This window comes from Podarcis erhardii (assembly GCF_964252035.2).
Source record: "Podarcis erhardii genome assembly, chromosome: 8".
Lineage (NCBI taxonomy): Eukaryota > Metazoa > Chordata > Lepidosauria > Squamata > Lacertidae > Podarcis > Podarcis erhardii.
Genome location: NC_138499.1, coordinates 81,321,463 through 81,332,404, shown reverse-complemented (window position 1 = coordinate 81,332,404; position 10,942 = coordinate 81,321,463). Strand labels below are relative to the sequence as shown.

The window sequence follows — 10,942 nt, the reverse complement described above, 5'->3', positions numbered from 1 at the left end:
CGCTCTAGGCGTTCCGTCGAACAACCATCCCCCCCACCCACCCACACGCGCTTCTCTATGGTTCTCGCGGTTGCTACGAGACGGCGAGGCGCGAGCGCGCTGCCATAGCAACTCAACGGCGGCGGCGGCGGCGGGCCGCCTCGTCCCTTTCGAGAAAGAGCGCGAGGGAGGGCGAGGGGTTTAAAAGCCCCGGCGAGGTAAATGGCCCCCGCTTCTGCCGCTTCTCCTCGAGTCGCCGGGGGCTGTTTCAACCCCGGAGGGGGGGGGAGAGACATTCGCGAGGCAAAAAACTGCATAATACACACACACACACACACACACACACACACACACACAAAACACACACACACACACACCCATTTGTGATAAGTCATTGTGGTATTAATCCTGCCGTCTCTTTCCCAGACTCTGAGGGCACAGTTGGTTGGGGGGGGTGTGTGTGTGTGTGTGTGTGTGTGTGTGTGTGTGTGTGTGTGTGTGTGTGTGTGTGTGTGTGTGTGTATGCATGGAAGTAGCCAAGGGGGGCAGCGACCCTCCTCCAAATCAAATAAATCAATAGAAATCCTTAACTGACTGAGGTTTTGCCCGCCCCCAACATAGATCCTGGCTACGCCCGTGTGCAGAATCTCTTGCACAGCCAGGATTAATCCTGTGCGATCACAGCCCCCCCCCCCCCAATTGCGTACAGTGCACAGTTGTACAAGGGTGATCTCCTTTTACCACTTTTTTGTTGTTGAAAGCAGTATATGATAGGTGCAGAGAACAGTCCGTAACCTACACACATACTGTAAATTCTTATTTTTAAAAGCCTGCTGGATGTGAGAACAGATTTTTTGTACAAGAAGGGACATTTTCAGGATCAGCTGTCCGCTTTAGGCTCCTGTAGTTGACACTCTCTGGTACCCCATAGCCACAATGCGTGTCTCTCTCTCTCTCTCTCTCTCTCTCTCTCTCTCTCACACACACACACACACACACACACTTCAATTCAGACTTCCAGTATGTTTGCTTGAAAGCAATTCCCAGTGAATTCAATAGTATTTATTCCTAATAAATGATGGCAACAAGCCTAACACCTCATTGAATTCAGTGGGATTTACTTCCAAGTAGGTGGGCACGTGATTGAGTTTTATATGTAGGATTGCAGCCCTTTAAGACAAGCATCTACTTGATTAGCTATGCTTCGTGACTTTTGGTCTCTTTTTGTGTTAGTATTGATGCTGTAATATACAAATTTTGCGCTGAGAACAAATCTGAAGGAAATGTTCTAGAAAGGGAAATTATTACGTATGTGGGGATTATTATGTATGTGTGGGGAAATAATTACGTAAATTATTACGTATGTGTGGGGAAATTTGACCAGGGAGGGAGGATCGACAAACAGCGATGATAATGCTACCATGTTCAAGAAGATCAGGTGGTGTGGCAAGGCCAGTACATGTCTTTTGAGTTATCCAGGTAAATTTTCGTTATCCAAAGTAAGACAGCTTGAAATAGCTTCATAAAATTGTAGAGTTGGAAGGGGTCTTGAGGGTCATCTGTTTAGGAATAATGTTCTTTTTAGTTCTCTTAGCTTTCTGGTTTTGGACCTAGTACAACCATGCCTGTTCCAGATGTTATGTTCTGTGCGCAGCAGATCCATGTTCCTCCTGAACTGCCAGATATTATGAAACAATTTACCAAGGCTGCTATCAGGACCCAACCGCGTGATGTACTTCAGTGGTCTTATGCGTGAGTAGAAAACTGAAACTAATGGCCCTGATCCAGAAGTCTTCACATAACAATCACTATTGGATAGCATCTCTGTGGGAGTGGCCAACTGGCAGCACAGGCAAAGGCCCCTTGCACAACTTTTGTGCCTGATGCAAGGGGAGGTCAGTCCAGCTTGATGCAGGTGTGCTAGAGAACTCTTGTGTGTACAGAAACCTGCTCAGTTTAGCAGGTTATGAGCCAATTTGGCAGGTTTGGCACATGAATGTTACTGTCTCGCTTAGACAAAAAGATAATAAAAACAGTGAGTTGAAAATAGACAGTTCCTAAGGATGGAGAAATGGCAGTCCACTCAAAGTCCTAACCAAATTGGCAATCTTGAGCATTTTGGCCTAAACAACATTAATGCATTGGTGTGCAATGGCAGCTGAACAACCTCTAAGAATGAGAAAATAAATGTTTCCCAATGGGTAGCAGAATTGTGGCAGAGAGAGATGCTTATTTATTTTACCATTAGTAGTTTTCCACCCACAAGGCCTCATCCCATGGAATTTTAAATCCACGTTTCCCTGCATTATGGGAGGAAAAGTCTCCCTATTCCCTTCCACCCTAACAGGAAATGGCTTTTTCTCACTGAAAGGGCCTATTGGGCCACCATTACACACATTTGACCTTTAAATTCATGTACTGATTTTGAATATTTCTTTATTTGACCTGAACCATATTTTTGCATTTGTGCTATCATAGGTATTTCTATGCTTTGTCAAATGGAGAACCTCTTCCTGTGAAGGACCGTCTTGAAAGGCCAGTAGCCACACAGAAAAATGACACTGGTCTGACTCCAGGACTCCTTAAAATTTTGCATAAACAGGTAAAAGTTTTTGCAAAATGTGTCCTCAGTATTCCTATGAAACATCTTTAGAATTTTTTTAAAAAACAGCTGGCAGCCTAGGGAGAACGCTGTATAGATTTTAAAATGATTTAAACATCTAAAATGAATGTTCTTTAGAAGTAACTTAACTTTCCATGCTGTTTTCTTATGGTTTCTTTATGATGTACATGTGTTTTTAAAGCTCTCTGAAAAGGAAACTGTGGAAATATCGGACCTTCAGAGAAAGTGGAAAAACCTGTGCTTGCCAATGGAACAGCTCCGCAACCTTCTTCGACTGGGCAATTTTGCAGAAGGAGTGGAATGGATGAAGTTCTTTGCCCTTGCATGTAGCGCTCTTGGTGGGGTATGTAGGCCTGTCAAACATAATGTGTACCTGTTTTCAGTGTTTAGAATTTTGAAAGATCAAGATTCTATATTTATGTTCTCTCTCTCTCTCTGGATTTTGAGACATGCCTTAGATCACAGTTTTTCAACTTTTAAATTTTGTAAATCTGCTTTTCAAAATTTGGAAACAGTTTCACATTCATCATTCTTTACAGAGGTGACATGATTCTTCCTTAACAGTATCATTTATTTGGTTCCTAATATTCACCAAGAGCAAATTATCTGAAATTTTCAGTTTAAGTAGAAGTTAAGAGACCATGTCATAGCAGAAATTAGGAGTAACATGTACCTGAATTGCAGATTCATTCCATGGTGCCATTCGGTTATGCCTGTTTAGTTGCACTGGATGGCATTCTTTTTTTTAATGTTATACTGAGTTTCTTTTTTGGCTTATAAACAGATTACCTATCACCTTTTAGGATTACACTAGTAAACTGAGGAGTGCTTCAGATTTTATGAATGCATTAATCAGAAAACATGTAGAAAAAAGCATGTGAATCCTAATAGATTGTTACAGCCTGGTGATGGCACATGCTTCTGTGCAGTTTTCCAGTACATCTCTGTGAAATTAGCCATGACTTCCTGGCAGATGCAATAAATTGGAAACATGCAGCATCATCACACATGATAATTTCTACACAATTTCCATACTTTTTGCTAATATATCATTGGTGTTTGATGTGGCTCTTGCAGTGGCTATGCACAGATCACTATGTACTTTCATCACTTCACTTTATTGTAGCGTATGGCTGTGAAATATACTCAGAGTCGCAAAGTGATTTCATGCTCTTTATTCAGCTCATAGTGGTGAGGAGGAATGAATGTCCCCTCAAGTATCTGCTTTATATACATTATTTACACAATGGGCTGCACATGATTGGCTAATTCCGGAATTCTACTGTAAGCCAATCAGGTTGTGGATTCACTTCAATCTGGAGCATGATTGGGTGGTTCCTGCCAACCAATCATACTGCTGCATTGTTCTAGGACCAATCAGACTGCTGCCTTTTGGATCCTATTGTTCTAGGACCAATCAGACTGCTGCAGTTTGGGTCCTATTCGACTCAGTACATAACACCCCTCCCCTCTAAGTTCCAGTCCTGCCCGGGAGGTCGCATTCATAGTCCTCAAGGTACGCTGGCGGCCTACGTGTGCGTTGTGGCCTGGGGTGTTCCCTCGTCCGGGGTTCAGGTTCTGGCTCGTGTTCCAAGGATGCTGGCTGTGATGGGGCTGTTTGGTCTGGTGCAACCGACTCGCTCAGTCGTGGTTCTGGTTCCGGTGTCCTTTCGGCCTCACGGGTCCTCTCTGTATTTACTGATTCTGCCTCTCCTGCTGGCCCCTGCTGCTCTATGAGCCTCACTGCCCCACTGTTCCCTTGGGACTCCTCTGACCCGTCCTCCTCCTCCTGGTTTTCTCCCGGGAATCGTCGGCGTATCTGGTCGCAGTGGCGGCGCCAGCATTGCCCCCCATCTGTTAGCACCTCGTACGACACGGGGCCAGTGACTCTGGTGACTGTGGCGGGTACCCATGCAGGGCCTGCCCCAAAATTCTTTGCGTACACTGGGTCCTGGGCCTCAAAGGTCCGGGGGTTCCAGCCTTCCCCCACCACTACCTCATCCTGAGCTCTATCGGGGTGAAGGCGGTCCAATCTGATTGCAAGGCGCCGACCCATTAGTAGTTCAGCGGGGCTCCGGCCAGTCGTTGAGCTGGGGGTGCTGTGCTGTGCTAGGAGGAATGTGGCAAGGCGGTACTCCCAATCCCCTTGTGTCATGCGGCGAAGGGTGTCCTTGGTGGTCCGCACCATGCGTTCTGCTTGGCCATTGGTGGCAGGGTGGAATGGCGCCGAACGGATGTGGCGGATGGCGTTCTGCGCTGTGAAGGTTTGGAATTCTCCTGACGTAAATGCAGTCCCGTTGTCTGAGACGAGAGTGTCAGGGAGCCCGTGGGTTGCAAACAGCTTACGTAGTACCCGGATGGCTGCAGACGTAGAAGTGGATGGTACCAGTGCGACTTCCAGCCATTTGGTGTAGGAGTCCACCACTATGAAGAATGTTTTCCCCTGAAAGGGGCCAGCGAAGTCCACATGCAGGCGTGACCATGGTGCTCGGGCGGACTCCCAGGACTGGACTGGGGCCCTTGGGGGATCTGGGCGGGATTCTTGGCAGGCCTGGCAGTGTTTGACCCAGGCCTCTATCTCTCCGTCGATCCCCGGCCACCACACATAACTCCTGGCCAGGGCCTTCATTCTTACTACCCCTGGGTGTGTCTCGTGTAGGGCTGTGAGGACCCTTTCGCGGAGGGGCTGGGGAACAACGACCCTGCTTCCCCATAACAGGCACCCCTTGTGGGCCGACAGTTCATGTTTGCGGGTTGTGTAGCCGGCGAATTCTGGCCCAGGGCTGCTGCTGGGCCATCCCCTCCACACCCAGTCCAGGACCCGGGAGATGACCCTATCTTTCTTGGAATGGTGTGCAACTTCTTGTGCCTGAATAGGGCGGTCGGGAAGCAGCTCCAGGCTCATAACCTCTTGTGCTGGTGCTGGGTCGGGGCCTGTTTCCGGTAGTGGTAGCCTGCTGAGGGCGTCCGCATGGCCCATCGCCTTCCCAGGGCGGTGAATCAGTGCATACTGGTAGCTGGCAAGGAAAATTGACCACCTGAGGACACGAGGAGACAGCACTTGGGGGGTCTGCTTTTCGGGGGCAAACAAGCCAAGCAACGGCTTGTGGTCAGTCACCACGGTGAAGGGCCGCCCGTACAAGAAATCATGGAATTTTTTTACTCCCTTCACGATTGCCAGACCCTCCTTGTCGATTTGCGAGTAGTTCCGCTCGGTTTCGTTGAGTGTCTGGGAAAAGTATGCTACCGGTACCTCTCTTCCATCTGGGAGTTGGTGTCCCAGGACAGCGCCAATGCCATAGGGCGAGGCGTCGCATGCTAGCACCACCGGCAGCCTCTCGTCGAAGTGTGCCAAGACCGAGTTTGAGACAAGCAAGTCCTTGACTGCCTGGAATGCGGCCTCCTGGCGCTGGCCCCACACCCAAGGGGCCCGCTTGTCCAGGAGCCTGTGTAGGGGCTCCGCTACCGCCGCCTTGTGGGGAAGGAAGGAATGGTAAAAGTTCAATAGTCCCAAGAAGGCCTGCAGTTCAGTCTTGTTCTTGGGCGCTGGGGCATCACAAATGGCCCGTACCTTGTCCCCAGTCGGGTGGACCCCTTCTGCGTCCACCATAAATCCCAGAAAGTCCACCTGGGGCACTCCAAGTAGACATTTTTCCCGCTTCACCTTGAGGCCCGCTGTCTGGAAACGGTGCAGAACGGTGCGGAGGCGGTCCTCAAACTCCTCTGGTGTGGGCCCGGCAATCAACACATCATCGAAGAAGGGGGTGACGCCAGGAATCCCTTTAAGAAGAGAGTCCATTAGATTCTGGAAGATGCCTGGCGCCACGCTGACACCGAATTGCAGCCGCTTTACCCTGAATGCTCCTCTGTGCGTCACAATCGTCTGTGCCTCTGCTGTGGCCTCATCTACTGGCAGCTGTTGATATGCTTGGGCCAAGTCCAGCTTGCCAAAAATTTTCGACCCAGCCAGGGTGGCAAGGACATGGCTGACCACTGGCACTGGGTATGCATGGGCCATGAGGGCCTTGTTTATGGTACATTTGTAGTCTGCGCAGATGCGGACTGAACCATTAGGCTTGACAGGTGTGACGATTGGGGTTTCCCAGGGGGCATTAGGCACCGGTTCCAACACTCCTTGCTCCATGAGCCGGTCCAATTCCTCGTCGATACGGGGTTTCAGGGCGAACGGGACCCGGCGGGCCTTGAGCCTGACCGGTCGTACTGCGGGGTCAAGCTGTAGAGCAATGGGGGGGCCCGTATACTGTCCCAATTTCCCGTCGAAAACCCCCGGAAATTCCTTGCATATGGCATCCACGTCCACTTGTAAGCTAGTGTGGTTCACCCCAGTGACAGCTAGCCCCAGTGGTCCAAACCATGCCAATCCCAGTAGGCTAATGTAGGGGCCCTTGACCACAAGTAAGTCCAGTTGCCGCGTCCGCCCTCGGTATTGCACCCTGAAGGTCCCCACCCCCATTGTGGGGACCTTGCGTTTCTGGAAGTCCCGGAGGGTGAATGGGGCCGGCCTGAGTTTGGGACCCCCAGTAGGACACAGTTTCCTTAAGGTCCTTGCCGAGATTATGGATAGAGTTGAACCCGTGTCAAGCTCCATGCGGCATGGGGCCCCCTCTATCTTTACCTCTACATAAATTTTCTCTACATTGGGGTGGGGCAACTGGTATACCTGAAAGTCCGTGAGCTCCGTCGAGTTGCCTTGGTGCGTTGGGCCCCGGGACCTGGGGTTCTTGGATTGGTCATCTGATGCCTGGCGTCGGGTGGGCCGAGCCCGACACACCCGGGCGATGTGTCCCACTTTTCTGCACTGCCTGCACTCTGCGTTGCGGAAACGGCAGGTCCTCCTCTCGTGACTTTCACCACAGCTTGCGCAGTTCCCTCCTTCTCGTCGAGGCAGCTGTGGTATGTGGGCTGCTTGAGTGCGCTGCTGTACTCGGTGCACCTCCTCCCTGTCAGATCCTGAGTCGTCGGTGAGGTCTTCGTGGTGGACCCTCGGTTGGGATGGCTGGCTCGGCCGTGCCTCTTGCGTCGACCTCTCGGCAGCTTCCGTTGCCAGGGCCTCCTCCAGAGCGACCTGGAACGTTAGGTTCTTCTTAGCGTAGAGGCGTCGTTGCAGCTTCTCATCCCTCAGGCCACCGACGAGGCGGTCACGAAGCATGTTCTCCAGCTCTGAGAAGTTGCAGAACCGGGCGGCTTGGCGGAGAGAGGTCACAAACCCAGTTATGGTTTCCCCAGGGGCTTGCCGCTTTGCGTAGAAGGCATTTCGACGAGCCACCACTGAGGGCTGTGGCGAAAAGTGCCCCTTCAGCTGTTCCATTATTGTTTTGTATGGAACAGTAGCAACGTCTTCAGGCGCAAGGAGAGCCCGGGCGATTTCAAATGTCTCCTCTCCGCAAACGCTGAAGAATATTGCCCTCTTCTTGGCGTCTTCCTCATCGGTGACCCCTTTGGCTTCTAGGAGGAAGGTGAAACGGGAGGCGTACGCTTCCCAGTCTCCAGATGCTGGGTTGAACGGTGTGAAGCTGCTGTCAGTGGCCATTCTGAGTTCCTTGGGTCCCGGAGCTGAAGCCTGGATACACGGTGCGAGGCAGCGGTGCGGCAGGTGGCGGTGCTGCGGTGCTGTGTGTGGCAGTCAGCTCAGCGGGATCCCACCTTCGTCGCCAGTGAAATATACTCAGAGTCGCAAAGTGATTTCATGCTCTTTATTCAGCTCATAGTGGTGAGGAGGAATGAATGTCCCCTCAAGTATCTGCTTTATATACATTATTTACACAATGGGCTGCACATGATTGGCTAATTCCGGAATTCTACTGTAAGCCAATCAGGTTGTGGATTCACTTCAATCTGGAGCATGATTGGGTGGTTCCTGCCAACCAATCATACTGCTGCATTGTTCTAGGACCAATCAGACTGCTGCCTTTTGGATCCTATTGTTCTAGGACCAATCAGACTGCTGCAGTTTGGGTCCTATTCGACTCAGTACATAACAGGCTGCTAATGTATGCTTGCTTTTTCTCTTTTTCAGTCCTTACTCACTTCTATGAAACATGCCTGTGAAATTCTTACAAATGATCCAGAAGGTGGAGCAGCCCGCATTCCATATGACACTTTTGCATTTATCTATAGCTACTTGGCTAGCTTAGATGAGGAGATAACGGAGGAATCTACTGAGAAATTCCTCAAGGCTCTTAAAGAACAAGTGTAAGTATTAATTGGATGTCTGAATGTAATAGAATCCAGATTTGGCTTGGAACTGCATTTTAGTCAAGCAGGCTCTTTTTATTTGTTCTTCTGAAGCTATAGTTTTCACGATCAGATTAACATATTATTTTTTCACCAGTTTTGAAGGAGAATTGCTCTTTGAAGTTTCCCCTGTAGCTGCTTCTTGCAGCTTCTTACAATGTAGTTTGTACAGCTGAGTTGAGAATTTGGTTACCGAAGGAAAAAATAAAACAGCAATAAAAAGTTTAAAAATATTAATAATATTTGCCTGTTTTAAATTGAGAATTAAATTAGAGTGGAAAATATTAATCTGCACTGAGGCTTATGCTAACCATGGTTACCTTTAATCCTAGCTTGCAAACCAGTTTCAAATTCTGTTTAAAGTCAGCTACGGTTAGGCTTGCTGCAAACGTAATTCTACTCAATACTTTAGGCTGAAAAATGAAGGGATAAGGAGATTAATGTGGCAGTTGAGAGGAGAAAACGTGCTTTTGTCCTGATCTTTTAACCATGGTTAAGAGATTGGGAAACTGGCTGTAGTCAGATCTAACAGTAAGCAGTGGTTCAGTGCGATGAAAATGTGCCTAGCCTCCCCCATGCTTGTGTATGTTCCCTGCACTCCATCCACTCCTCCAACATGGTGGTAATTAGGACACTGGAAGCTTAGGTTCATAGAAAGCTGTGTCCTACTGGTTCATCTAGTATTGTCTATACTGATTGGCATTGTCTCAAACACTTCAGGCAGAGAGTCTTTCCCTACTTGGGTATGCCAGGAATTGAACCTGGAGCCTTCTAACACAAAGCAGAAGCTTGAGTTGCTGTCCTTCCCCAGCCCTCCTGCTTCCCTTTTAGATTAACCATAGCGTAGCATGTGGTCCAAACTCTTGTGTGGTTAATTTTAACTATGGTTAGTGAAAAAACGCCAGCTTCACAAACTATGGCTTGAAGTTGGCTCATTTCCCCTAGCTGTAGTTCAGATTAACCAGTTTGTCTGGATTTGGATGACATGGCTAGCTGCACACAGTTAATCTAAAATAGTGAAAGTTTCTAAACTCATGTCAGAGAAAATTGAGTCCATGTGTGAGCCCAGGGGCAGGCTGTTACATTTGCATTGGGACTATTACATCTATGCAGTACTGTGGTATCTAGCATATAATTATGGGGATGGCCATGCTTAGAGAAATATATTCAAACTACTTTTCACCTCCAAATACACACTTTATTTTAGTAAAGGCTGGATATGATACGACCTTAACAGTTCGCTACATTATAACCCACCTTATTAATAGGGTAATATTAATATATTATTTTGGCTGTTATATTATAATGCTGTTATCCTAGCTTATTGTTGATGTACACGATTTAAACAGGAAGGTACATACATATAGAGATTTGGGGGTATCTTGCTTGTGGAATAGAAATATCCTTATACACATCTCTGAAAATATTACCGTGAGTTCCTCTTATTTTATGCAAATGTTTTCATCTTAGAATTGCATCCAAATGGGATGAGAGGAAGTACCACAGAATGAATGTAAACTGAAATTAAGTTTCTTTGGGCATTAATAATGAAAAGTAATATGTTTTCTTGTAATTTAGGTCACGCAAGGAAGATATGGTTGGAGTTGCAGATTTCCGTCCGCTAAAGAAACCTTAAATCTGGACTTAAGAGAATGTGGGATAACATAACATTATCTGACATAAAGTACAGAATTTTTAAGTTAATAATATGCTACCTGTAGTAGTGTCCTTTATGTTCATGAAATTGTGAAGGAGTCTCAAAGCGGTTAACATTCTCCTTTCCCTTACTCCCCCACAACAAACACTCTGTGAGGTGAGTGGGGCTGAGAGACTTCAGAGAAGTGTGACTAGCCCAAGGTCACCCAGCAGCTGCATGTGGAGGAGCGGGGAAGAGAACCCGGCTCACCAGATTACGAGTCTATTGCTCTTAACCACTACACTACACTGGCTGTCTTCAGATGTCTTCTAAACGTCATGTTTATTCCTTTGACATCACCAGCTCAATATGTATTCAACTTTGAACTTGCACAAAGCTGTCTTGAGTCAGCTGATTCAGACCTTCACTCTCATAAAGAAATGGATTAA

The 10,942-nt window shown here is 48.0% G+C and overlaps 1 protein-coding gene across 1 annotated transcript; it reads left to right on the top strand.

Moving 5' to 3' along the window:
* The first annotated feature begins 63 nt into the window (after window positions 1-63).
* On the top strand, window positions 64-10,566 carry ROPN1L (rhophilin associated tail protein 1 like). The gene is made up of 6 exons (XM_081872911.1): window positions 64-197; window positions 1,565-1,731; window positions 2,458-2,581; window positions 2,784-2,945; window positions 8,640-8,815; window positions 10,436-10,566. The coding sequence occupies exons 2-6, from the start codon at window positions 1,601-1,603 to the stop codon at window positions 10,491-10,493; spliced, it is 651 nt and encodes a 216-aa protein (XP_081729037.1). The 5' UTR covers window positions 64-197; window positions 1,565-1,600; the 3' UTR covers window positions 10,494-10,566.
* The last annotated feature ends 376 nt before the right edge of the window (window positions 10,567-10,942 follow it).

Bases quoted from the DNA above. Each gene is read 5' to 3' on its own strand.
- ROPN1L (XM_081872911.1), top strand. From the start codon at position 1,601: ATGCCTGTTCCAGATGTTATGTTCTGTGCGCAGCAGATCCATGTTCCT. The intron at 2,582-2,783 runs GTAAAAGTTTTT...GTGTTTTTAAAG, and splicing joins TTAAAATTTTGCATAAACAG to CTCTCTGAAAAGGAAACTGT. The intron at 8,816-10,435 runs GTAAGTATTAAT...CTTGTAATTTAG, and splicing joins AAGGCTCTTAAAGAACAAGT to GTCACGCAAGGAAGATATGG.